This window comes from Drosophila yakuba, chromosome 3L (genome assembly GCF_016746365.2).
Source record: "Drosophila yakuba strain Tai18E2 chromosome 3L, Prin_Dyak_Tai18E2_2.1, whole genome shotgun sequence".
NCBI classification, from domain to species: domain Eukaryota; kingdom Metazoa; phylum Arthropoda; class Insecta; order Diptera; family Drosophilidae; genus Drosophila; species Drosophila yakuba.
Window position 1 is genome coordinate 11,873,931 of NC_052529.2, and position 26,188 is coordinate 11,900,118.

The 26,188-nt window shown below is 44.4% G+C and overlaps 5 protein-coding genes and 1 long non-coding RNA gene across 10 annotated transcripts in view; 2 read left to right on the forward strand and 4 right to left on the reverse strand.

Moving 5' to 3' along the window:
- The window catches only part of LOC6533770, a 33,585-nt gene extending 30,748 nt beyond the window's left edge, over positions 1-2,837 (reverse strand). The window contains exon 1 of one of the 2 annotated variants that reach the window (XM_015194771.2): positions 2,514-2,837. The gene's annotated coding sequence lies outside the window, so the exon portion shown is untranslated. Of the gene's footprint in view, positions 1-2,259; positions 2,466-2,513 lie in introns of those variants that run through there. The other variant, XM_002094438.3, reaches the window with a different exon arrangement.
- A 1,088-nt stretch (positions 2,838-3,925) lies between these two features.
- On the reverse strand, positions 3,926-8,013 carry LOC6533773 (flocculation protein FLO11). 2 transcript variants are annotated; one of them, XM_039374950.1, is made up of 3 exons: positions 7,952-8,013; positions 6,355-7,893; positions 3,926-6,168 (listed from the first exon to the last, which is right to left on the reverse strand). In XM_039374950.1, the coding sequence occupies exons 1-3, from the start codon at positions 7,959-7,961 to the stop codon at positions 4,160-4,162; spliced, it is 3,558 nt and encodes a 1,185-aa protein (XP_039230884.1). In that variant the 5' UTR covers positions 7,962-8,013; the 3' UTR covers positions 3,926-4,159. The 2 variants fall into 2 exon arrangements, with proteins under 2 accessions (XP_039230884.1, XP_002094477.1); XM_002094441.3 differs by having other exon boundaries at positions 3,926-7,893; positions 7,952-8,012.
- Positions 8,014-9,928: 1,915 nt separating this feature from the next.
- LOC6533775 (mitochondrial import inner membrane translocase subunit Tim13) lies at positions 9,929-10,388 on the reverse strand. The gene has a single exon (XM_002094442.4). The coding sequence runs from the start codon at positions 10,271-10,273 to the stop codon at positions 9,992-9,994; it is 282 nt and encodes a 93-aa protein (XP_002094478.1). The 5' UTR covers positions 10,274-10,388; the 3' UTR covers positions 9,929-9,991.
- Positions 10,389-10,545: 157 nt separating this feature from the next.
- LOC6533776 (phosphatidylinositol 4-phosphate 3-kinase C2 domain-containing subunit beta) lies at positions 10,546-25,960 on the reverse strand. Of its 2 annotated transcripts, XM_002094443.4 has the most exons (17): positions 25,923-25,941; positions 25,563-25,670; positions 23,269-24,328; positions 23,148-23,200; positions 20,428-21,141; positions 20,281-20,369; positions 19,587-20,220; positions 18,955-19,525; positions 18,253-18,892; positions 17,912-18,157; positions 17,418-17,854; positions 16,960-17,352; positions 16,702-16,902; positions 12,179-12,375; positions 12,029-12,120; positions 11,819-11,968; positions 10,546-11,756 (listed from the first exon to the last, which is right to left on the reverse strand). In XM_002094443.4, exons 3-17 carry the CDS (start codon positions 24,297-24,299, stop codon positions 11,577-11,579), a joined length of 5,628 nt encoding a protein of 1,875 aa, XP_002094479.1. In that variant the 5' UTR covers positions 24,300-24,328; positions 25,563-25,670; positions 25,923-25,941; the 3' UTR covers positions 10,546-11,576. The 2 variants fall into 2 exon arrangements, with proteins under 2 accessions (XP_002094479.1, XP_015050259.1); XM_015194773.3 differs by lacking the exons at positions 10,546-11,756; positions 11,819-11,968; positions 12,029-12,120; ... (8 more) ...; positions 20,281-20,369; positions 20,428-21,141 and adding an exon at positions 22,027-22,641 and having other exon boundaries at positions 25,563-25,960.
- Positions 12,940-16,499, forward strand: LOC6533777 (titin). The gene is made up of 4 exons (XM_002094444.4): positions 12,940-13,228; positions 13,292-13,488; positions 14,193-14,286; positions 14,428-16,499. The coding sequence occupies exons 1-4, from the start codon at positions 13,201-13,203 to the stop codon at positions 16,317-16,319; spliced, it is 2,211 nt and encodes a 736-aa protein (XP_002094480.1). The 5' UTR covers positions 12,940-13,200; the 3' UTR covers positions 16,320-16,499.
- Positions 21,021-21,529, forward strand: LOC26534640. Of its 2 annotated transcripts, none has more exons than XR_001454102.3 (2): positions 21,021-21,150; positions 21,209-21,529. It is a non-coding gene; the product is annotated as an uncharacterized LOC26534640 (long non-coding RNA). The 2 variants fall into 2 exon arrangements; XR_006245190.1 differs by having other exon boundaries at positions 21,051-21,150; positions 21,206-21,529.
- Positions 25,961-26,188: the final 228 nt, after the last annotated feature.

Here is a 26,188-nt window from a genome sequence, read left to right on the forward strand (position 1 = left end):
GAAACACGTCACTATGGGTAAGTGCAGTCGTGCTCCACGGCGTATGAGTAATTTCTGTGGCATGAAGAGGTTCTTTTTTTTTGGAGCGGCAAGGAGATGGCCGCATTGTTTTGGCCATCGCTTTCGCTTAGCTCTTTTGTGCGGAACATGCTTGCGTGTATTTTTGAAGTCATTTTCTGCTGCATTTAGTCCTTTTATGGGTTTTCCATGATGTGTCTACAGGATCATTTTGCAATGGTTCCTTGCACTCAAAATCATGCGGGCGAGTGCTGCGCTACTATTTCGAAAAATTTCGGCTGCATTTCAATAAAAATGATTCAATTTATTCCATTATCCAAAGAGTGTTCCTTAAATTTAATATTTTAAATCATTTTAAAAGTTGCTATTTAAGGGGAGTGAGCTATTTCTGAAATACTTTTTCCATTTTGAACTCCACAAATAGCTTTTATGGTGTGTTAACAAAACCCTTCACTCTGCCACTCATGATGGCCATTTCCTTAAGCTGCAAAAGTGCCAAATCATGAGATTGCGCTGCCATGGCGATGGCGATGACAAACCGTGAATGTGGCGGACTGTGGGTAGGATGGAGCCTAGGATATGGCTTTAGAGGAAGGGTGTTGACGGGAAATCCTAACGAGTGACAGCTGAGACAATCCCAAGACGCAAAAAGCAGCCACAATGATGACAAGAGCAATCGGAAGCCGAAGTACGAAAAAATCAAAGCCCTCGATTTGCCTTTCGCCCAAATCCCAGCGACAGATTAATGGTGGGGACCAGCCCGGGGGTGAAATCCACGTCCACGTCCAGGACCAGACAAGAAACCGCAATCGCAATCAAATTTATTTATTTATTTTTATGTTTAGCCGTTGGCAGTTTTCTCATTTGTGCCCAGCGCAGCACATAAGCTGACAGCCCCATCAACTTGTTTTCCCCTTCGGTGGGGCATTGGGTGTATTCCGTGGCTGGTTCCAAAGGGTCGAGGTCAGGCTAATGATTAATACGCCTGGCTGGTCCAGGCACTTGGAGTGGCGTGTCCACCACAACAGCGCAGTAGCGTTCTTCCGCTCTGCGTTTAAAATTCAACTATCTGTTATTTCCTTATCTCTAAAAATGTTTGTCAGCACTCAAATAAAGTGCGGTAAATAAAGCACTTAAATAAAGTATGATCTCCGTAAAATTCTGCTTTAAGTTTATTCAAAGTAATAGGCGATAAAAAATACATTACTTTAAGATATAGTATTTACAAATGTGCTTTGTTCTATCAGAATTATATAGTTATTTTTTGAGAAATCCTTGTTATCCACTACCGTGCCATTTAGGGAATCCTGACTGTTGTTGTATGGGCCCCTCGAGTTGTGGCAGGGATTACGCTCTGCAGTGAGAACTATTGGGCTTTATGGAGTGCGGACAGAAATAAATCACCTGTCGGGGAGTCTTGGCTAAGACCTCGTCGAACAAAAAATATAAATTAGAAAATCCAAAACGGAGGTTGTTGGTGGGGGCTGTGGGGCAAGCAACAGAATAATCCTCCATTACCACACTTCCTGACCTGACCCTGGCATGTGCGAGTGTATGTGAGTGTATGTTGTATGTTTGTGTGTTCCATGGCACTACTTTCACACATTCGCCTGCTGTTATAGTATGTACTCCTGCACACGCACACATGTATATACATATGTACATATAAGCCAGGGATATGCGTGAAGGACCTTCGCCATCGACCACACCACAGCAACGTGTGAGCGAGCGAGACAACAGCATTAACAGGAGTCCTTGTGCGCTCACAGTGACAGCGAAAGGGAGAGGAAGACAGGACTCTCGCAAAGAGAGCACCAGAATACTACTCGCTCGTAGTACTCGCAGTCGGGGGCGTAAAATGTGTAAAACTCAACTTGACGGCTCCGTTTTGCGGCTCTCTGATGAATGAGATTAACCGGCGAGCCAGAAACCACCCCCTTTTTGGGCCCCGCGACAAATGAGTGCAAATGACCTCAGCACAGGACAGGGGAATACGGTAGCAGCAACCCTCGATCCTGTTCCTGTTCCTATTCCCGTTACCGTTACCGTTCCCGCTTTTCTGCGCCTTTTAAAGCGGTGCCCATCCGCAACACTCGTCCTTTTTTTTGCATTTTTACGACACTGTAACTGAATTTATTATGCACTTGGCTTGCGTTGTTTATTGATACTTCTATAAAATTCCAGACTGCCGCCTCTTCTTTAATCGCATGATATTTTCGCATACCATACAGAACTACTCACTCAATTCATTGATCACTTCATATGCACAATTGAACCATCCACTGTTGTTTGTGTGAAATATCCAGCGGGTATTTAAGCAATTTTGCTTTTTAGCATATACATTGCATATTAAGTTTCATTTTCGATAGTACATTTTACACAATTGCGGGTGTTGCACAGCGCGACGAAAAGCTTCTCACTCAACGTTTCAAATGCGACTGTGACTCGTTTGTGTTGAATAGCGAATATTTTGGCGTCTCGCCTTAAACTTTTACCTTCAAGCACTCGCTGCCGAAAGCTAACAGCTAGAGTTAACAGCTGTCAGCAAGTGGACAGCCCCGCTGTTGGTCTTATCGATTGCCAAGCCGCGTGCGAGCGAGACGGCAATGCAGCTCCACTGAGACTCCACAAAAAAAAGGGTGGACAGCTTGGATTTTTAACTTAGCGATTAGAAAAGTTACTTGTTCGCGTTATTATTCACAGTGAGAATTTAGCGCATTGAATGCGATTACGAATTTCCGTTGTATTTGTTTATATTTGCAACGCACTGGCTGGGCACATCCCTTTCAAACGAATCATTGTGGTAACCCGAACGCAGCGAAGTTGACGGCGAACTGAAGCCGGCGCCTTTGGTGGTAGAAAAAACCTGCCACCTAAAATCAACCACCCCATGCGGCACGCTCTCTTAGCACACATTGCGAAACTCCCCCTATTTTCTGACACTCTCTCCCTTAGGCACAGTTCACTGTACTCAAATTTGGCGCCCTGTTAGGTAGAATGGTTTTTCTAAGTGCGAATCAGTTTAATTTTTAACATATTAATTTAACTTTAATATTTACTTAAGCCACAACTTTGTACTACATAGTTCCGAACAGGGAACATTTCAACATTCCTTTGCGACTAAGAAATGTAAAATATTCAAGTAAATACAATACTAATATCACACATAGTATTCACATAGTTTTCATCTAACTGAAACATCTTACTCAGAAGTAAGATTCCAATTTCAACTCTATCTAAAAAAAACACTGAAAAATGGGTGGGTGGAGTCGTGAGTTCTTATCAGATGGCAAGTGTAACATGAGACTGGTGCGTCTGCAGTCTGGACTTGCCTTGGAATCAAATCGATTTCGAGGCCGCACCACCCAACGCCCCAATACTACTATCGATGAGTTGGCGCGCAAAAGGAGCCGTGTCCTGTAATTTGTCGGCGCACGACAGTGACGCAAAGTGCCTGTCAGTCTGCCACGGCCACCCACAAAAGGTTCCTCCCCCCGATTCCTGGACAATTTAATTATACCCGAAGACGGAGCGCAGACGGAGTCGGCTTTAAGGTAACCGGAGCTGGAACGCTCCCTACTTTCCGACGCAGTCGAGCCTAAGCGCCTACGTCAGAACCATCAGAAACATCAGAAAGAGCAGAAACACGCGTTTTATCTCGTAATTAAATTTAAATGGGATAACTTTGTGGCCGGGAGTCACTTCCGTAGCACAAAGAAATTAGCGAGTGTCTGGCCTTTGCACGCGAAAACACACCAGATAGCTAGCCTGAATTCTAATGGGCAGACGGCTTAGTTGATAGTCGCATTGCATAGAACTGTTTCTGATTACGGAATTGCCAAGCACTTTGTTTTCTCCTTACAACTGAACAAAAATAATCCCAATTTTTTAGGAATAAATGTGCAAATAGTTTATATGTACTTTATTCGTTTTTTAAATCCTAGGCAGATTGAGTAATTGATTGAACACTTCAACTGGCTAGATCGTATTAGAGTCTGCTTGTAAATTTCGTGTCAGTAACCACTCTAAAACAGAATAATATCGTTATTTTACCCATCAACCCATTGTATACCTATGTATGTATATTCAAAACCCTTTCACCAAATTTCTTAACCTAGATTAAAGATTATGCCTCTTATGTTTATGCCAGCCGCTGGTCTATGCACTTCTGACTTCGAAGGTCAAACCAATTTCCCGAACTGCAGTAATGCAAAACCGCTTTTCCCTTCAAGCAAACATAATACTTGTTATGCTGCTTCACGTCTCCAAATCGTGTATCCTCTTTCACTGTGGTGCAATCCGGCACTCCCTCCGCTAGTAGTGCTCCATGGGCATCAGTCTGAGATTCCTCTAAGACGCACTGAACCAGGATTGGGTAGTTACAGAAGTTTGATTTGGTGTCAAAGTGTAGACCCCGTGGACACTGTCGAGGTATAGCCCGTCCATTGGCACAAACATAAAACTTGCTGCATGACTTTGGATCCCTCACATAGGCGCCATTTCGCAGGGACTTACAGTCAGGAGGTGATCCGGTATCCGAGGGTTTCTTCGTAACATTTTCTACTGCCTCATCGAGGGAGCAGTCCACTAAACTGGGAAAATTACAGACCTTCCTCTTTATGTCGAAGTAGAGATTTCTGGGACAGTGGCTAGGAACTGCTTTGCCATTCAGACATACATAATATCTATTGCATGACTGGACGTCCCGAAGAAAGGCCCCATTTGGCATGTTCTTGCAATCAGTACTTTCTTCTTGCTGACCAGGGGTCGTTCCAGTTGAGGGTTTTAGAGTTGAGGTTCTAGCTACAAAACCCTCGGTCGAATGATTTGGAGTCGGATGAGCGGTATACGCACTTGTGGAGCTCTCTGTTGGTGGATCGGGCGGACAAGGAGTCGCGCCTTTAGGTGGAGACTCCGATGAACTGCTTCCGGTGTCGCCACCATTTCCTGGCGTACTTGTCGAAGATCCCGGGCTTGAGGGATTAGTGGTAGTAAAGGGAGCGCCACTTGTAGAAGAGATTCCGCTTTCGGACCCACTGTTTCCGAAGTCACCACCATTTCCTGGCGTACTTGCCGAAGGTTCTGGGCTTGAGGGAATATCGGTGGTACATGGAGATCTAGTTGTGGAAGAGTTTCCGTTCTCAGATCCACTGTTTCCGGAGTCATTTCCTGGGGTACTTGGCGAAGGTTCCGGGCTTGAGGGATTATCGGTAGTACTTGGAGCTCCACTTGTGGATGAGATTCCGTTTTCGCCACCATTTCCTTGCGTACTTGCCGAAGGTTTTGGGCTTGAGGGATTATCGGTGGTACATGGAGATCTAGTTGTGGAAGAGGTACACGGGGCTCCACTTGTGGATGGAACTTCGTTCCTTTCAGTTGTAGTGCCGTAAACAGGTTCTGAAGTCAAGACATCTTCTGTTGTACTCTGTGGAGTTGATGCTGTCGATGGATTTTCAGACGTTATTTCCGTTGAAGGTTCAGAGGTCGAGGGATTCTCGGAACTGGTAATAGATTCCTCTGTCGAAGTTTGTGAAGATGATTGTGTCGATGACGAATTTTCAGAGTTTTCAGTGGTCTCTGTTGACGATTCTGATGTCGTGGGATTTTCAGAGCTTGTTGTACTTTCAACAGTTGAGCTTTCAATTGATGGACTTGTAGATGAGGGACTTTCTTGTGTAGAACTATTTGGCTCCTCTGTCACTCCTGTTGATGATTCCGTAGACAAAAGACCTTCAGTGGTAGAGCTATTTTCTTGGGTACTTTCTGGTAGCGATTGCGTTGAGGAAGATTCATCTGTCGCTGTTGTAGAAGATTCGCTGGGCAAAGGACTTTCAGTGGTACTTTCTTGGGTCGTACTATCTGGTAAAGATTCTGTTGTCGAAGGCTGATCTGTCGCTCCTGTTGATGATTCCGTAGACAAAGGACCTTCGGTGGTAGAGCTACTTTCTTGGGTCGTACTATCATTTGAAGATTCCGTTGAAGAAGACTCATCAGTCGATGATTCCGTAGACAAAGGACCTTCTGTGGTAGAGCTACTTTCTTGGGTCGTACTGTCATTTGAAGATTCCGTTGAAGAAGACTCATCAGTCGATGATTCCGTAGACAAAGGACCTTCTGTGGTAGAGCTACTTTCTTGGGTCGTACTATCATTTGAAGATTCCGTTGAAGAAGACTCATCAGTCGATGATTCCGTAGACAAAGGACCTTCTGTGGTAGAGCTACTTTCTTGGGTCGTACTGTCATTTGAAGATTCCGTTGAAGAAGACTCATCAGTCGATGATTCCGCAGACAAAGGACCTTCTGTGGTAGAGCTACTTTCTTGGGTCGTACTATCATTTGAAGATTCCGTTGAAAAAGACTCATCAGTCGCTTCTGTCGATGATTCGGTAGACACAGAACTTTCCGTGCTTAAGCTACTTTCCTGGGTCGTACTATCAGGTGGAGATTCTGTTGACGAAGGTTCTTCTGTCACTCCCGTCGATGATTCGGTAGGTGACGGACTTTCAGTGGTACCTTCTTGGGTCGTACTATCTGATGAAGATTCCGTTGACGAAGGCTGGCCCGTCACCTCTGTCGAAGATTCGGTAGACCAGGGACTTTCAGTGCTTGAGCTACTTTCTGGTAGCAATTGCGTTGAGGAAGATTCATCTGTCGCTGCTGTCGATGATTCGGTGGTCAAAGGACTTTCACTGCTTGAGCTACTATCTTGGGTCGTACTATCTGGTAAGGACTCTGTGGATGAAGACTCATCTGTCGCTTCTGTAGATGAATCAAAGGCAACAAGACTTTCTGTGCTTGAGCTACTATCTTGGGTACTTTCTGAAGAAGATGAAGAAGACTCATTAGTCGCTTCTGTAGATGATTCGGTGGTCAAAGGACTTTCAGAGCTTGAGCTACTATCTTGAGTCGTACTATCTGGTAAAGACTCTGTGGACTCTGTCGCTTCTGTAGATGATTCTAAGGCTACAATACTTTCTGTGCTTGAGCTACTTTCTTGGTTACTATCGGGTGCAGATTCTGTGGAGAAAGACTCATTGGTCGGGACTGTAGATGATTCGGTAGACAAAGGACTTTCCGTGCTCAAGCTACTTTCCTGGTTCGTACTATCAGGAAGAGATTCTGTTGAAGAAGATTCATCTGCCGCTTCTGTAGATGGTTCAGTAGGCACAATACTTTCAGAGCTCAAGATTATGTCCTCCAAGGAAGCTTCTGTAGACAGCGAAGTTTCAGTGCTTGAAGGACTTTCTAGTGTAGAACTTTCTTGTATAGATTCAGGGGAGGAATCCTCTTCCGTCACGCCTGTAGACGATTCCTGCGTCGAACTTTCTGTTGCACCTTCAGACGGAGAAGTGGGAACTTCAGAGCTGGCTATGATATCCTTCTTAGAATTATCCTGCGAGCTGGAATATGTAAGCAGTTTACTGGAAATTATTGGACCTGAGCTCGACAAGTGCGGAGTTCCAACGGCACTGTCAAATAATTGGTAGTGGGCCACAGGTTTGGGTTTCAGAGGCGAAGGTGTCGTGTCATGGGAGTTGCCCCAGAGATTGGCGAAGAAATTGAAGTTTCCGAAAATGTTGAATATAAGGGGTCTGTCCACGTTGATATTTTGCTTGATGCTAACCTCCTTCTTATCATCACTTGATTTTTTGATTGCTAGGGCTGCATGGTTCTTATTCAAACAGCCCTGCGATTGAGCATCAAACAAGTATCCATTCTCGCAGGTATTTTTTATAGATCCTAGGAAACCAAGGCACAGGTAATACGATTGGGGATCATCGGAGTCGACTGCTCTGGATCCAAACGATTGCCCGGCACAGAAGTCCTTTCCCAAGGCCTGGGGAAGGATCCAAAGAAAAGCCCATAGGACTTGTACTAAAAAAATAATACTATATTAATATCCGTGGGGCTTATAAATTTTAATGCAACGTACCGACTAGCATTTTAAAAGAACATTGAAGAAAATGCAACGGAGTGGAAGATTTTCTTTGTTTTTATACGTTAAAGTTCCTCAGAAAAACAAGAAAACAATCTCAAGTGGCATACGTAAGTAAAATGTTAAGTACAGGTATTTTAAATAAATTAGACACTAACCAAAACAGAATGGGTATCGTGTGTTACAGATATTTCGTAATGGAGTGGAAAATACATCGTTTGCTGAATAACGAAAACAACATTCTTGTTTCAAAGAAAACCTATTCTCAGGAAACCGAAAATTCCTTGTAGATCAAAAAAGGTTTGATAAGAATACTTTTAAAATGTTACAGATATTATCTTGTTAAATTCTTTATCAGAAGCCAACCTATCACTTGACAAAGCTTAGTAGGTAAATTTCATAGAACAACCTATTTAAAGATCATGATTAGCGATTTTAATGTCTTTTGATTGTTCTTCTAATCTGGAAGCATAATGGAGCTGTCAGCATGCCTTTATCTCAGCTCACCTTGCGCGGACGCCAATGTCGCCTGCGGGTGATAGTGTAACGGCTGCCTCGACCCGCTCCATGCCCCTTTGGGGCGAAACCGCCGCCCCCCTCCTAGCTGGCAACCCACACCCACCCACCGCCACCCACCCTTCCCTCGGCGGCCAAACATTTCCGATTAGTTGTACAGATAACAGGGCCGTCTCAGCACTTATCGCACCCGTATTCTTGCAATGATTACTCAAAACCCCGGTGCACTTGCTGTTGTTGTTGTTGCTTTTTGGGGAGGGCGGGACAGGTGGGCGTTATCACTATTTTTAGAACGATAGAAAGCTCTGGGCGGCAAGCTCCGAACTCCGGCATATAGCAGTGTTTTGGCCCGCACTCTTATCGTAACTTGTGTGGCTTCGAATGTACCTAGTTGAGGAAAAACCCCATGTCGGATTTTGTTACCTCTGGTATTCGAGCCAATAAGTTCGGCCACGAATTCGCATTTTATCTTTTGCATTTTTATTATTTTCGATTTTTCGGTTTTATTTTTTTTTTCTTTTTTGTATTAATTTTTAAATAACCTGCAGCGTATTTTTTTTGGCCAGTGCACGGGGTCATCTGCACCCACTAAATTTGGCGTAATTTTCGATGTCCGTACATTCGCTAGCACTGATATCAGTGAATTTTCTGCCAGGTTTTTGGCGGGGTTTACCACTTGGCCAACCAACGAAAATTAATGCAGTCAGGTTAATTTTGATTTAAGTGGCCTTAGATCGGCAAGCCTATCAGGAAGTTGTGCTTTTTGTTTCAGAACCGCGATCTCCGGAAAATAATTGCGTTGTCATGCTTATATGGTCAGATAATCTTCCTTTCTTTAAATTACATAATAAAAAAGAAATGTGTTCTATAACCAGTAAAAATCCATCCTAAGAAATCCTTCCCTGTAAGATATAAATGAACATTTATAAGCATTTATAATCCTGTAATCATAAATGCTGTTCCAGAGCATTTCTTGCAAACTTATAGTGGTTTAAAATAACCTTTACTTGCATTAGATATAAGACAAGGTGTATCTGCTTAAATGGCCAAAATCCCATAATGTAAGAAAAATCTCTATCGAGTTGGCAAGAAAGTCGAGGCGAATTTGCATATAGTGGAAAATGGTGCAATGGATTAGAGTGGTCTCGAAACTACACACTTGAGTGCTGGGTAAACCGGCTCCTCCGGGCAAACTGCATTTGGGCCAGTGAGCCGAGCACTTGCTCATCCGTTAGCTAACGAGACCATTCCAAACACGATAACGATCAGGAAAAGTGCACATATCAAGCTGGAAACTATGAGCTTATACCCATAGACATATAGACAAGACCCCCAACCCTCCGTAGGGTCTTCACTTGGCAATTGCATTCCCTATAATCAGCCGGCTATCACTTCAGCTGCGATAAGCGTGCTGGCAAGGGTTGACTGTCATTAGATTATGAACGACTCAAAATCGAGTTGAGATTGGATCAAAAACAAAATAAATTCAGCTTTAATTACAAGGTGGCCGAGACTCGGGTCTTAGCTGCTCATCTCCTCCACCGAGTCCATTGTCCTGTACTGTTCCCTTTGCAGACGATTGCCATAGGTGCGCGACACCAGATTCCAGGCGTCCATGAAGCGATCCATGCACTGCGAAATGCATCGCTGCTCGCTGGTGTCCAGTGATTTGCCCGGCTTCTGGATGCACTTCTTGAAGCACTTCTCCGTCATCTTCGAGAGCATCTCCTGGGCGTTGGCCAATGCGATCTGCTGTTTCACCTGGCTCATCAGCTCACCCTTCTCCATGTTGGCAGCCGCCATTCCGGTACTTGCTGGTTAAACAATTTAAATTTATAATCTCCTAAAATCTGAACGCTTTAAGCTTGTTTAGTCCAAATAGGGCAAACTCGGACAGCAGGTGCACAGCTGACTGTTTGTCAAACATTATAATACACTAGAAAATAACTATCATATCGCTCAACTAAAATATCGCTTTTGCGATCATTTATATTCGTTTTTATTTGTAAATAGAAATAGCAGAATGAGCAGACTTAGATGATTAGAAACCCGTTTTAAAATCAAACTTCATTGGGTTTATGAATTTGTAATGCTCATATATTTGTGCCAAAAGTGATTACCGCCAGCAAAAATGTTTACGACTTCTCAACACTTACAGAAATTACAGAATTTTACGTAACAATTATAATTTTATGAAAACATTAGATACGTCTTTGATAGTTTTGAATCAGTATCGAAGTACTATTTTCAATACTCAGGCAGATGTAGCTCTTAAATGTTTTTTTGTTCTATAAAAATATAATCTGTTGTTTGCGGCATGTGCTCTTATTATGTATTTTACAATATTCGTTTAATTTGTTAAGACACTTTTAGTTCTTGTTCTCTCTGGTAGTAATTTTCTATACTTTTGTAAATTTGTTGTTCAGTTAAGAGTCGATCGTAGACTCAGACACTGAACGAAATTTGGTAAATATTAATGAGTAATTAAACACATTTACAGATTAAATCAGAAAGCATAGATGTCTGTGCGTTATTCTGTAGAACTTTATCAGTAAGTAATTAGAAACGCATAGAAAAGTAAGTAATGATATATTCTTTGACTTGGAGGGTTTTTAATAATCTCTAATAGAATTATAGCCATAATACTGAACTTTTGTTAAACTACATCAAAAGAACATTTACCGGTGGCCGACAACAGAATTTTTCAAACTGACAACTACCAATATATTTCGTTTTCTGAATTCCCAAGGTGCACAATAAAATTGATTAATTTTAAGTGTTTTATGATTCCAAATGTATATAAAGGAAGCATGTGCAGAGTTATACTTTATAGTTAAAATTACATTTAGATGTCCAAAGAATGTTTTCGTGGTCGTTATAAAATATTTACATCTGAGGCACACAATTTACGAAATAATACTACTACTGTTAGTTAAGTTATTTATAATATTGGTATATATGGAATGTACAATCACTTTGAGTAAGTAAGTATTATTGCGATCGAAAGAAGACAGGCACAAACATATATTAGTATTGCATTATCCTAGGCCTGATTGTCGGTAGGCAGAGTGTCCCAAGAGGTTCAGAGCTCGTCCCTCGGATCTGGTCAGTTCCTGGGCACCGAGCCCAGACGATGCCAGTCGACGAGCTCCTGTCGCAGATCGTGCTTCGACAGATCCAATTCGAAGCCTCCAAGCAGCTCGTTCTCCTGCAGCGTGTCGTGCGACCAAACCGTAACCTGAAGGCGGCGCTCTTGAATAATATTCAGTGGCATTCGGTACTCCAACTACAAGAAAATATATATTTAAATTACAATGATATTCGAAGATAATAAGTACTTTTGTTTACCGTTTCCATGAAACTGGGCACACAGGTCTTGCGCACCACTTTGGTCTTGCGTTTGGTCTCCTTTTTGGGATCCGGTTTCAGGTAGCACTTCACATAAGTGTTGGGCTCCTGACCGCCCTGTAGCATGGGCAGTCCTTTGGCGTGGTGTATCTGCAATACATATATCCCTTATTAGTATGGATCAACACAGGTTTCTCTACTATCACCCACCATCACAGTAAGTACGCCGCGTTGATATTGCAGCGATAGTCGTATTTGGCCAATCTCGTTGGGATTATCCCGCGACGGTTGTCGCTTCACCTCTGCAAATGTATATATAAATACAGCAATTCAATTGGAAAATTGTTCATCCGAATTTACCTTTTATCTTCTGCATCTCCAGCTTGGCCTCCTGCTGATCGCGCAGCAACGGGTGAAAGAATGTGTAAACGAGCTCGGAATGGGCTATTTCCTCGGACGCATCGAACAGCGATTTCAAAAATCGCTGTATAAGAGGTAGTCGTTTTTCTGCCACAGATTTGATGTTGGAACGCCCCACATGCACACCAGCCGGTAGACTGAAATAAATGGAAAACATCCAAATTAAAACGTTAGAAACATTATAGCATTACAACATAAGCAAATGATGATAAAACATTAGAAACATTATAACATTACAACATAAGCAAATGATGATAACCCAAAGCTTTTGTTTACATTAGAAATAATTATAACTTGATAGGCTGTCATCAATCCAAAAGACAACTTTTGTAATGCAAGTTCATAATTAAATGTTTACAATATCAGATTAACCTAATTACAGGGTGCGTTTTATCGCCCAAGATATGGTTCTGTAGCTGTTAATGGGCAAGTTATTATTACATTTCATGGTGTTTATACAGTCAGTGGTTTGTCAAGGTGCGTAGACAAATCATAGTACAAATTCGCGATTGCTTATCACTGCTGGCAACGCATCGCCCCCGAAGACCATGTCGCTGAGGTAACACCGCTAATAGCTGATAAATCGACGAATGAAGCAGACTGATTTCACCAAAATCGGTGAATCCGAGAACCGGAGTACCAGAGAACCGGAGAGCCCACGGAGAGCAGCAGACCCCATATTGTGGGTGAAAGAAGAGCGGCACGAGTAAACGATATCGGGCCGAATCGCTCCGATAAGCGGCGACTGCTACGCTGCCAAAAGCGGTAGCGCCAACGTCAGCGCTCAATCAGTCGACGAGCGAGCTGGGGAGCGGAGCCGAGAGCGGTCCGATTAGCGACGTGGTGAAGTTTCTTTACAATTTTTGGCCAAAACAAAGGGCGACTGTGCCGACAATCACCACCAACGACGACTTTATCCAGAATGCCGAGCCAACAGATTTGCTGGTGAGACAAAACGCGACATGGCCCAGCTGAAAAATGTGGGCCAAGGTAGGTGGCCAGCAAAAGATGCCCGCACTTTTTACAATAATCCCAAATCCAAATCCCTTCCAGGTCAACAGGCCGTTGTTGTTGGCCCAATGCTCGCCTCGGTCATGTTGCTCATGGGGCTGGTATTCGCCCTGCTGGGGATCAAGTTCTTCGGCTTCCGGCGGCGGCTGACTTTCGAGCGATCGCAGGTGCAGAATCAGCGGCAACAGCAGAATCAGCAGCAACAACCGCCGCCACGTTACGCAGCTTTCGAATCCCAGGTGCGTATGCAAATCAAAAGAACTTAACACCCGATGCACGCAGTTAATAAAGGTTAATGTGATACCGATACCACCACAACGGGCCATACACATACCAATATTCATATGCCTGTATTTACGACACACACACACACACCACACACACGGCGATTCAGCGACGACAAGTGGTTCTGATAAGGCAGCAGGGCAAATACGAATACAAACATTCGCAGGTGTTGCGTCTATATGATTTTAGAGAGTGTGTAAGTTGGGGATTGAAGATAGCGATGGGGGCGTGAGGAATGCAAATCGCAAGCTTTCACTTATTTGGATCTCAGGTAGAACGGGGTTCTTTATTCCGTTGAAATAAAGCCATCAAATGGTGCGCAATAAGCGGAATTTAAAATATATCTTATAGGAACAGAGATTAGAATCGAACTTCTTATATTCATTATGCATGATAATATTGCAAAGGCTAAGACATTCACTGAAACTAAAGCTGCACAGCTCGAGGCATAAGTGGAAATCCCACCTTATCATATGGACGTGTTTTAATAGTCGCCTGAGCTGGCGTGTCTGTGGTCATGTGTAAACCACTTAGAACTTCCACAGGTGACGCATGCAGGTGATCACTCCAAGCAGCTGAAGCCACAGCTGATGGGCACGATGCTAATATAATTCAAAATATCGCAATAGCCTAAGGTGCAATTTGTGTAATTCGACAGGTTAACGGCACCGATACCGCCGTCCATGGAGTCTTCCGACGTCGCAATCTCGAGGAATTCGAAAGCCCATGGCCATCGGCATCAACAACGACAGGTGAAGATAGCAAACGGAAACCATTCAATTGAAACTACAGTCGAAACACTCTAACTGGAGCGATATTGAATGGTTCGACTTGGAAATATCGATGACCCTTCACTTACGAAACCTTTTCATAAACAAAATCCTACCCTACAGGAAACAACTTCATCAGTGGCAGTGTACCGGATCTGCATTTATACGGTGCCAGCCCAAGGAGGCCAAAAGCCACGGATGAATCACCAGTTTCCTACCGAGAAAAGTCGGAGGCACAACGACACCAACGACTAGAGGTGCACAGTGAGCACTATGAATTCTTCACCGCTCCACCAACCCGCAAGCCACCTTCTCCGCCAGTACAATCAGAAGTACTTGCTGAAACTGCCACGGTAGTTGCCCTATCTAAGATTCCAGAATCCTCGCCTGCTCCACCTCCTAGGACCATCAGACCATCAGCTATACCTCCAGCCGCTGCACCCAATCCTTCGGCGCCTGCAGCTTCTGTGGAGGCAGTTCCCGAGCCTCCCAGCGAGCTGGGAATGCCCAACTTCGATCACTTTGCTGAAAAATACGAACTGTTTAGTGTGAAACCAACGACTGCGGTCACTAGACCAACACAGCTGCGGAGCAAGCACAGTGGCCGCTATGTGAAGTTCGAGCCAGTGGATGATGTGCCGGAAATTCTCACGCCTGAGGATCCCGTTCCGGAGTTACTGACCCCAGATGACGGTTTGGGAGGAGCTATGTCGGTTACAGCTGTGGTCCACAGGGGAGCAATACCCAAGGAAGAACCGGAATCGAGAGAGCAACCACAAGCACCAAATGATCCATTCGGGGTACCCAGCAATGCAGACTCGGCTTTTGTCGTGGAAATCATAGCAGGAAGTCCCGAGGCGGAAGCGACTCCTAGTGCACAGCCCACCATTCAAGATGGGTTATTCGAAAATCTAGAATTGCCACAAGGTGAGCTAGACAGTGATTTCGTGCGGATACGTTCGTCCTTTGTCATGAACGAAGCCGACATTCTGGATTTGGATCAGCTGCAGCTGCCGGCGGCCAGTAGTCCACCAGGATTCGGCAAGAGCATCGACGAGGACTGGGAGAACTTTGCCAACCTAGACGCCGTGCTGGATGTGCCAGAACCAAATTGGTCGCTGCATCCAAATAGCTTAGAGCAAGTGCCCACTGTGGAGACGACGCTAAGTGAGGCCACCGTTGGACTGGACAATGTGGAACAGGTGGAGGGTCTGTTCAATCAGCTTGAGCTTATAGAGCAGAGAATGGATATCTTCGAGCCTGAACCACCAGCTCCCATTATAAAGCCACCGCCCTACGATCCTGGTCTGCCCTACCTACCAGATTACGAATCCCTGATGCGGCTGGAAAACGCAAAGAGCGGTCAGAAATTGCCCGACTACACCGAGGTAATGGAACAAAGGTCCAAGAAATCCAATTTCGTAAACAGCATTGAGGATCTATACGCGGATCTGGATGCTAATGAGGCAGAAGTTAACCAGAGCAATGAAATCCACAATTTTGAGGACTTGTGCCAGGAAATGGCTGTGGTGGTGCCAGCAGAGCGTCAAGCTCCTCAGCCCGCGCCCAGATCCACCAAATCAGCCAGATCCCTCAATGTTCGTGGTAGTGCCTCTCCCCTTGCGTGCTATCAACCTGAAGAGCTGCCCAGCTCCAGTTCCAGTGATACCGACGGGGAGGAAGGAGCCCGATCAGCTCCAGAACCTGCCAAACGTGATCCGAAATCGCTCAAAGTCCGCTTCGATGTGGATAATCTGCAGTACTACCAGTCCGCCGAGGTGGTAACGACAAGTGAGGAGTCTGAAGAGGATGAGCCATTTAATCAGCCCACTCCCATGCAGCGTTCCATCCTCTTTGAACCGCGGAATACTGGAGGAGTGCCCAGCCTATTCGGATCACAGGTATCCCAGGAAGACAGTGATGACGATGATGGCTTTGGACGAGCTATCAGCCAACATCGCTCCATGACTGCGACACTTAGGACAAACGCTGTTAGAAACCATACCGACGCCTAGTCCTAAAACCGAAAACTGCCGCAAGTCTTGACTTCCTTAGTAAATACAGTATTCTATGTGTTAAACTTGGCCAAATGGCTATGACCTATTTATGTACATAAATTTCACTGAAAAATTGCCATATCATATTGACTTTATAAAATAATAAAGTAATATCAGGAAATCCATTAAAGATAAAAAGCCACATTTTTTAAATGCGTATAAACTCTCTAATGGGAAGTGAATCAATAACGAATCACATTTTTGCCATTATTTAACGTCTAGATAATGCGGCTGATATAAATTAGTCAGCACGTTATCACTACCTTTAGTTTTGAAACCGAATCAAACAAATGACACTACTTCTTGTGTACAAATTTAGGCACTTTAGTATGAAACTTACCTATGCAGTTTAACCAGAGGGAAGTGCATGCATAACTTCTGATGGAATTCGGTGAATTCACGATATGACCGGAACAAATGTGTCGGATCGGGCTGTCCATGTCGCGTCACTTCCAGAATATACATATAGAACTTTTCCATACTGTAGTGCTTCTGGAAACACACAACCTTTACGATCTTCAAGCGACCATCCTGCTGCATTCTGAAATTGAAAACATTTATAGGTAAAAGTGATCAACTTGAGGATGCAAAAACGTACGTATATTTTCGTGGCACGAACGATAGCAGCTCTCCTGATCCCTCATCTGGGGTGAATCGCATCTGGGCCAGATTGTGCAGGAAGAAATTGAATTGTGTGAACCAGCTTTTCAACGAGGATTGGATCATCTTGGCAAACGTAGCCGCCGCCTCGGGATTCGATTGTGATGGCAATAGGGCGCGACGCACATACTGCACAGCATTTGAGTTAACTCCCGGCATGCCGGCTGTAGCCATGTGGGCCAGGGTGTGCAGAAGCAGATCCGCATTTTTCCGCACAATATTGAAGGCTCGACAACATAGGTCCACAAAATAGTGAAAATCAGTGGAGGGCTTGTCTCCGCCGTTTATGACATAGGCCATGTCGGAAGTTAGGACGAACGGGGTGCGATCTCTGCGGGAAGAAAAAAATAATAAGTATAAGTATAATACAATTGAAAATACAAAAAATTGTAATACCTTTTGAAGTTTCCAAACATCTGGGCATCGCCAAGAAACTTGCCAAAATCAATGTGAAACAAATGACCCGATTTCTTTAACATGATGTTGTCATTGTGCCGATCACAGATGCCTAGCACATACGTGGCCACACTGTATCCAGCACAGGATAGCGTAAAATTTCGCACCGCACTCTGGTACTCGAGTGGACTGGGGTTCTGCTTGCCTAACCACTCGGCAATGGGGCGATCCTTAAAGGAGCCCGTCAGACCACACTCCACTTGTATTTTTCTCAACGTTTCCGCCTCGTTAACCAGCTCAATCATGCCGCTCTTGTATCCCGTAGGTACACAGTTAAAGGTGACCATTTTTAGGTCCAATCGTTCGGCTAACCACATTTTGTTCATAATCCTAATTAGCTGTATGGTCAACTGATCCTGCTGCAAGTCATCTCCGCACTGAAAAGGGATCAGTCATTTAGATAAAATTATACATATAAGTAGATAAGCACTTACCTTAAAGATTGCCGGTAAAGACTCGGCATCAGGTCCCACGAAGTTGATCTTCAGCGGCAGCGTGTTGGAGTTAAAGTAGCTACAGTTTCGCACACTCACTCCAGTTACCTCCAGTTCTGGTCCCAGGGGCAGGCAAGTGGGCTTCTCCAGCAAGTCTTGATGTACCTCGTCCATGCCTGCGGCTAGGCTTTTCTGGCGCATCGACTCCTTAGCTTCTTTGACCGACTCCGCAATAGTGGTAAGTTTCTGTAAAAGCAAGACATATAATTAGTAATCACAAATTTAACAAAGTGAAACTTTCTAAATTAATTTTTTCTTCAACATTTAAGAAAACTTATTACCTGACACATTCGATGCTGATACATAAATCGCTGGAGCATCTTCTCGCCGCAAATCGCCATTAGAGCTCGCAGCATCATTTTGTTTCGGCGGTAGTAACGAACCTGGGTAACCTGGGACTCGTCATACTCCTGATCCACCATAGCTGCTCCAATGGAGTTGTGAGGATCGTCAGGCAGACTGTGCACAAGCAGCCAATACATGTGATGGGCAAAGCGCGGTGACTCCAGGCACTTGGACAGCAAGAATCGAGCCATGGCCGAGCCTTCGTATGTGTCATGTTTCAAACTTTGCACTAATTGGGGCAGAAAGTCCACGAGCTGGTCGTTGGGCATCCTAGAGATCCACTCCACGGCTTTCTCGCGCACCTTTGCATCCGGATATCGGGGCAGCAGTAACTCCAGAGACTGCAACGGCGAGAGTGGTGCCCAGGAGTGAAGAAGCGCATGCAAATCTATCAAATTGGCGTAATCCCAACTGTGGGCGGCATGAAGAACCTTTGGCAGGGCATTTGGATAGTTCTGCAGGTAGAGTCGTTTTTCCCAGAACACTTCACGTCGCTCTGTGGCTCCTGTGTAGCCCAGCTCTGCGGTGTCCAGCAGCTCTTCTTGAAGATTTGCATCCAGAGATGCAAAATCGTAGCTGGAGTAGTAACAGATGTTATCAGAACTATTATTAAAAATTGTAATATATGCTATACTAACTGTGGTGCAGGTTTTGGCGCCTCCTGGTGCTCGGGAAACTCTATGCGGCCTCCATACGGAGGTACCTCAATGCTCAGAACAGGGCAAAAGTCGGGTTGCGGATGACAGCCACGCGCCGGCGCTGGACCAAGCATTTTATCCGTCGTTGGGGGCCATAGGGACAGTAAGTAGGGGCCGCAGATCATCACTCGCTTAAAGTCAAACAGCTGGATAGAGCACCAGCCCAGTTCTGTGGTCACCTGGCGCCTCTCTCCATTCTGTTCGGCATTGGGTTCGCCTTCGCTGGCCGCCTGTTTGCCATACAAGACGAACGTAAGGCGGGCCTCCCTGGGCAGAGTGCAGATGGGATGCTGATCGAAAGTCAACCAGGCACTGAAGTTGAGACGAGGGAACAGTCCTCCACTTGTATCGTTGGAGCAGGTCAGCACATTCGGCTTCGACAGCAGGCGCGTACCATAAACGATTTGAACGCACAGTGAGTAATCGTCGAACTTCCAATTCAGTGGCGGCCTGTGTAGACAGCTTATGCAAACCACAATTGGCTTGGATACGCAGGAAATGGGTATGGGTGCTGTAAGAGTACGCATAAGTTAAGTAAGCAAAGAGAGTCAGTTTCCCATCAGTACTCTTACTTGTTGAGTAATCGGGTGTCTTGACGGAGAATGCCACCCGGAAAACATTCGCGTACAACTCAACCAGCTCTTGCACAGCGTCTCGCAGCTCATTGCACTTGACCTTGATCTGCTCCAACATGGAGCGCGGACGAAGTACAACTTGAGCGTAATCACCGTAGTCACTGACAATCTCTGGGTTACTAGCACCCGTCGAGTACTTCTTTTGCTCCACCTCGCAAATGCGCTTCAGATCGGCAACACATCGTGCAATTTCCATTGTGTCGATTGAGCCGAGCAGAGCGCATATCGCCTTCACTGCTTGGACAACTCCGGAGCAGCTCACGACACTACGTCCGGGCACGCCGTCTGCCGCCGATTCCAGCTTATCAATCTCCATCTCTAGCGTTTCAATGAGTATCATCATGTTGTCGTAGGTCACAATTGGCACCACCTCGTTGGGAAGAAGATGCTCCGGTAGCAAGTCCGCATCGTGCTCATCATCCCGCTCTGTTCGCGCAATTGCCTGCATGTTTGCCGCCGTACTGAGGCACAGGCCCAAATGTACGTCCTTCTCCAATTGGAAGCTATTGTGGACGCACTCCAGCTGACTAAGTTTCGAGGTGGGTGCCAGCCACTCCAGGAGACCAATGGGCTGTGCAGAACAAATAATGCAACATTAAGTTTGCAAACATCTTCGATTTAATGCACCCACCTTGACCGCGTAATCTGTAACGGTACCCTTGACCTGTCCCTCCAGCGAGGCTAAGGCTTGTGCCACCACCTGTGCCACAACCGAGTCAACTTTTGGATAAAATTCAAACATTAAAGAGGCATCACAACATTTTAATAACATACTTACTGTCACAAGTGAATGTAACTGGCATTCCATACCCCTTCACCTGCTCCTTGGCCATGGAGGCAGCCAGGACGTGCGATTGGAGTGTGTTTAGGGCCGGATGCACAATCACCTTAATGCTGGTGTCCATCATGTAGTGGTAGTTAAACTCGGCGGCCACAACGTGGCCCACATTGGTGGGCGCATCGTCGTGCGGATAGCGCGACCTGACCTCCTTAACCATATGGTAAAACTCCAGCAGTTCGGGATCATCAGTGCGCTGGTCGCTGATCAATTCGTACAGGCGTGTACAAGTTTTCCGGCGGTCCAGCACCACACTGGCCGGAATGCTGGAGGTGTAGCTGTCCGTCAGAACAGTAGACTGAGGAGGCTTGGAGACTGGCATGGGTGCCTGATTCGCTTCATAGCTCTGCTGGTTCCTGGGTGGCAACGGTGGAGGAGGCGAGATACTGCCAGATCCGTTCTCCGACAGCTTTAGATTCTCTTCTGGCGGCACATCGCCATACTGCGATGTGGATGTAGATGGCTGGCTGAGAAAGTCTTGGCGCCAACCGATCAGACCGACATTCGGACTCACGGTGGCCGCAGTTTTGTCCCACCTGTTGACTGCCTCATACATTGGATCTGAATATTGGGTTCCTGCATCTCCGCTGTACAGAAAGTCAAAGGGATCGTATTCCGCATAGTAGGATGTGCTGTCGGAGGCGCTGTCGTTGCCTGCAAGTAGTGAGTGCATGATCAGTTCCGGTTTGAATCCAGTTCCCACTTAGAATATCGCCAGTAGTTATGCAAATATGCTCGAGAGCCGAGGCCTACTACTGCGAGAATCCGGGCACAACACATCGTGTGGCCAAAAATAAATGAGACGGCCCCTAAAGTCGCAGCAATGCGATGTGGATCGGTTGGACTAGCACCACTGGCAATGCGAGAACGCTTCGCAAGTCTACGCTAACAAATCCGATGCGAGTGCCATCGCTAAAAGCTAATTGTGATTGCTGTCATTCGTCGCCCACGCTCACCCAGTACAGTGGAACCAATACCATTCGATATTTGTTTGAAGAAATGGGCGCAAATTAAAAGTAGAAATATAATATGATAACAAGAACCCATAAAATATTTTTACTCATATTTATGGCTTGCTTTATGTATTTACATTAATTTTAAATCATTAATAAGTAGAAATGACCCACTGTACCTAAGTTTGTATTTTTAAATCGCTTTGTTTATATTCATTCTAAATCTGTCGCCTCTGGTGCCCATACATCTGTTTCATTTGCCACAAAAGGGAAAGCTATTTGACTAAAGACCTCGTAATTTTAAAAACCCTTGCTAAATCCATCTGTTTGCCAGTAAAAGAGGGAACAGCAATGGTGTGCATGCAAGTAATTTGACAAATGTGCAACGACTTAAATGCAAACAATAGTAAAGAGTTAGTTAGTTTTCCAATCTCCCCAGAATGTCATAAATAAATACATACATATGCTCGAAAAGCTTATCAAATCTACTGTCAATTATTATTTAGAAGAGCGTGAATGTGCATTCTAAAACTTGTTATGGGAAATAGAAGCAAGCGGCTAAACGAATAATAAAACAACAACAGACTGCAATTTGTTAAATAAATTATTTATTTGTTCTCTCACAATGGTACACGATAGAATTAAACATATGTATGTATTTATTTTTGTATATAAGTGTATTAATGGATATATGTAGCAGCAAATCACAATGTGTTCATTTCGTAATACATGGTTATAAAAAAGAAGAGACTAAATCTTCTCATTTCATCACTTTTCAGTTAAATGACAGTAAAATTCTTTTAAATTTGGAAGTTTTCAATACCCTCTAAGCGTTATTGTGGCGGGAATATACATAAAAACCAATTCCAAACATTGTGAACTAGTTTTGTATGATATATTAGACATCGATCTACGTGTATATGCTGAATTCAAAATTATTCCGGCAATTGCGGAAGGCACAAATTTCGATATGAGGGCACATATATATAATTTACATTAGTAATTTCGTGTAAGTAGGTGGTTCTAAGTAAGTGCTGTTATAGACAGTAATCTGTCTTTGCCTCCGAAACGAACCAAACTGACCCGAAACCCTTTAGATGGTGTTGTTGTTGTGGGTGTAAAGTAGTTGTTTTTTTGCATTTTTGGTAGTAGTAGTACTGATAGTAGTAGAGGACAATTAATATGGATTACTTTTTCGACACTGCAATATAGAGAAACGAAAACATTCAGTTTAATTTTTAACTAATGGCGAGCGACAACTTGCTACGGAAAGTTTAAAAATTATCTGGGATATCTAGTCAGACATAATAGTCTTTTCAAAGCAAATAATGGGTAATAATAATGGGTAAGCGAAAATATTCATTCAATTAGTTTATAGTCTAATAGATCAATAAACCTTTTCAAGAAATACCATACAAATACAGTATCGTGTGAGTGGTACTATTCAAATCTTTTGTATAACTTTTTTTCAATTCTATTAAATTTGTGATTGCCCTGTTCTAGAGAATGTGTTGGAAATTCAACTGACCAAGTCAATGTTATTAGGCCAATCATTTTTATTTGCAGCTTAAATAAATGCTCTGGCATAGAATCGCAACACACGAGTCTTAGACTGTATTTCAAGTTTAGTTTACGGTGCGAAAAATGTATTGGGATTTCAACGAGGACCGGGAGCTACACGTTAATTACAACATTGAGGTTGCTTACCAGTATTGTCGTTTAGCAGGGGATCGAAAGCCTCCAGCACACTCACACGGGAGCTGCAATGCAGGAAGTATGAACGTTAAAAAAACAAACTAATCATTTTTGAACGTTAGTGGATACATACTAGTCCTCGTGGTTGAGGTCTATCAAATCGTTACCCCTGCGTGGGCCGGAGGAATGACCATTGTTTCCGGTGTGGCTAATGGAGCTCACACTACCGGACGAGGGCACTTGGCGACGCGCCTGGAAGGCTACTCCGTTGGACTCCACAGCGGAGGAAGTGGAATGGTTGGACGGTTGGCTGTGATGACTTGTTGTCGGTGCTGCAGGAGCTGGAGCTGGTTGCGATTGGGGTCGCCGCAAATCCATGTGCGTATAAGCACCTCCAAAACCATATCCCTGTGCGGGATACTGCGGCGGCATAAATGCAGCCGATCCGGGGACTATGGGAGCCGTGTATGGTGTAACCACAGCTCCGGGATAGTACAAATAGGCGTTTTGTTGCGGCACAGGGGCCACGGCCATTTGAGCGGGCATGCTGTACAGCCGCTGGAGCTCCTCGCTGTTCAGTGGCCTCTGTTGCTGGACAGCTGGTTGGTAGGGCACCAACTGCAGGTCACCGTAAGCAGGTCCGCCCACAACTCCTCCTGCCACCATGCCATACGGTGGCGGTTGAACAGCAGTTGGACGTTGCTGGTGAGGTGGATAACCGTATTGAGGGGGAATCGAAGCCGACGCAGCTGGACCCATAGGCACCAGAGCTGACTGCGGATTGATCGGCTGCATCCGCTGCAGATCCTCGATAAGTTTGCCAAAGGGGCTGCTACTCTCGGGCTGCTTGCTGGTAGGACTTGCGAAGCAGATCAGATCGTTATCCGTCCCCTGGGCCGGCGGAGTGCGAGATCGTTCCGCATTTCCCGGACTGATGACCACCGGATGAACCTCCGAGTGGCGTCGTGGTTGATTCACGCTCTGACTACGATGCGCCGCCTGGTAATCTCGGCTAGCAAGAGAGGAGCTTTGCTGATACCCAGAGCCGTACTTCTTGTTTCGCCTGTAGTCATCGAGGGCATGCTGCTCCAGACTCAGGGCGGTCGCCTTGGCCAGGTCATCCTGGAACTGCTTGTCGTAGTCGATCTGTGCTTGATTTGACATTATCCCTTCGTCCGGAAGCGTCCGTTGAGCTGCGGATTGTGACCAGAACAATATGTGAGCGATTTCCAAATTTTGTTAAAATTATTTTCGTATTTTCTCTTTCAATGCCTATTTGTTGTTCCCGTGGTGAACAAAGGTGTTTGCCTTTTCGGCTCGCTTATCTCTGCGATAACGAACAGGCGGTGATAAAAGTGATTATGCAGTGTAAATGGCAATGGCACTAAATGAGTACCTGGACGAAGAACAGGTTAGATACCATTCTACGGGGGGAACACCACTTGCCAGAATGTGGGGGTGCCTATTGGTAACTTTTAAAAGTGTTCCAAAAGAAGATTGGCGAATGATAATGAGCAGTCATCAGCAAGCACCGATGATTCAGAAAATAATAAAAAGGAGATTGATTGCTTTAATAATCAAATGTTTAACTAATAAAAGGTAAAAGCTTTCTTATGGATTTCTTATAGCAAGGAAAGGAAATTATTAGAAATAACGTCATATCATATTGCAATAGAAATGTCCCAAGAGCACTAAGTACGATATTAACTACAATAAGCAACATTTCCATATTCGATGCAGATATCAGCAACATATAGACACTTTTAGTATGTGGTAAATACTTGTATATCTACTTTGCACATAGAAACCAAATCCAAGCGCTCCAAATTTGCGATTGCGATACAGCAGAGTGGCGCAAAAAGGCGCAATTGTAAATAAATAAATAAATACAAACAATAGCGGCGGCATCAATTTGCGTGAATGAATGCTGCGAGCACTGATTGCCCCACATTGTATATAATATATATGCATAAACATAGATATATATGTCTGCAAGAAAGCATTTTGATTTTTTCCCATTGAAGCCATTCTCGTTTGCAGATAGGAAACAGCTGTTCAATGTAAACACACCCACAAAAGTGCTAGTGTGTGCGTGTTGGTCCGTGCCGCGAACGGAGACGGAATGCAAGATAAGAAAATGCGAACCGGCTAGGAAGCGAGAAAGAGAGAGCTAGGGAAGAGAAAGAGAGAGGTCTTCTTGCGGCATAGGTTAAGGTAAATCAATAGATTGAGACAAAATATAAATACACTATTCATAAACAATAAATGAACACAATTGAATGCCAATTTATTCCAGAGAACGTGAGAGTGAAATTTAAAAACAGCGAATTTCGGTGTAAGGGCGAAAGCAAATGATAATGGAGATAGTCATTAATATGCAGACTTGACTTCTGCTTTGTGATTCTCATTCGCATATTGCCAACTTACTCGCTTTTTGAGGTGTCACCTCCGCTGCTTTTTTCTTTTTGGTTCAGGTTTTCCCTTGACGGGGCTACGAGCTTAGACCATCCGGTAAAAGGATTTTTACTTTTGTCCCTTGGTTGTTGTAATAATCACCGAATAACAATTGGTTTTAACTTTGCGAATGATTTTTTGTTTTTAGGAGAGTTGTTTTATCCTCCTACACACCTAGACCTACACACACATGCAAAACGAACATACACGTAAACACGAACAGAAAACAGTGACAAAAAACGGAATAGGCGCAACGCCGAAATACTGAACAAAACGTTATTTTCTTAGATATTCTTGCACTATCACATATTATGTACAAATCGGTTAATTTACAACAAAAAACAATTATCTTGTGCGCAAGAACTTCACACACGAACAGCACGAAATAACGCAAAACGGAATGCAACAAGCAGTAGTGATGGTACACGATCCGATATTTTTTCGGCAACCATCGATCAACGCCTTATCGAACATATGTTTGAAAATTGGCTAATCAATTAGCCGGGTTTCACATTTGAATCAATTCAAATTTATTTAGTTTATAACGCATAAGCAAAAACATCTACTTGAGATTCATAGTTTAATTTGAATGAAATTTA

Bases quoted from the DNA above. Each gene is read 5' to 3' on its own strand.
- LOC6533775 (XM_002094442.4), bottom strand. From the start codon at position 10,273: ATGGCGGCTGCCAACATGGAGAAGGGTGAGCTGATGAGCCAGGTGAAA.
- LOC6533777 (XM_002094444.4), top strand. From the start codon at position 13,201: ATGGCCCAGCTGAAAAATGTGGGCCAAG. The intron at 13,229-13,291 runs GTAGGTGGCCAG...AATCCCTTCCAG, and splicing joins GCTGAAAAATGTGGGCCAAG to GTCAACAGGCCGTTGTTGTT. The intron at 13,489-14,192 runs GTGCGTATGCAA...GTAATTCGACAG, and splicing joins ACGCAGCTTTCGAATCCCAG to GTTAACGGCACCGATACCGC.
- LOC6533776 (XM_002094443.4), bottom strand. From the start codon at position 24,299: ATGTCAAATCAAGCACAGATCGACTACGACAAGCAGTTCCAGGATGAC. The intron at 18,158-18,252 runs GTAATAAGTTTT...TTGCTTTTACAG, and splicing joins ATCAGCATCGAATGTGTCAG to AAACTTACCACTATTGCGGA. The intron at 12,121-12,178 runs GTAAATTCGGAT...ATACATTTGCAG, and splicing joins GGAGATGCAGAAGATAAAAG to AGGTGAAGCGACAACCGTCG.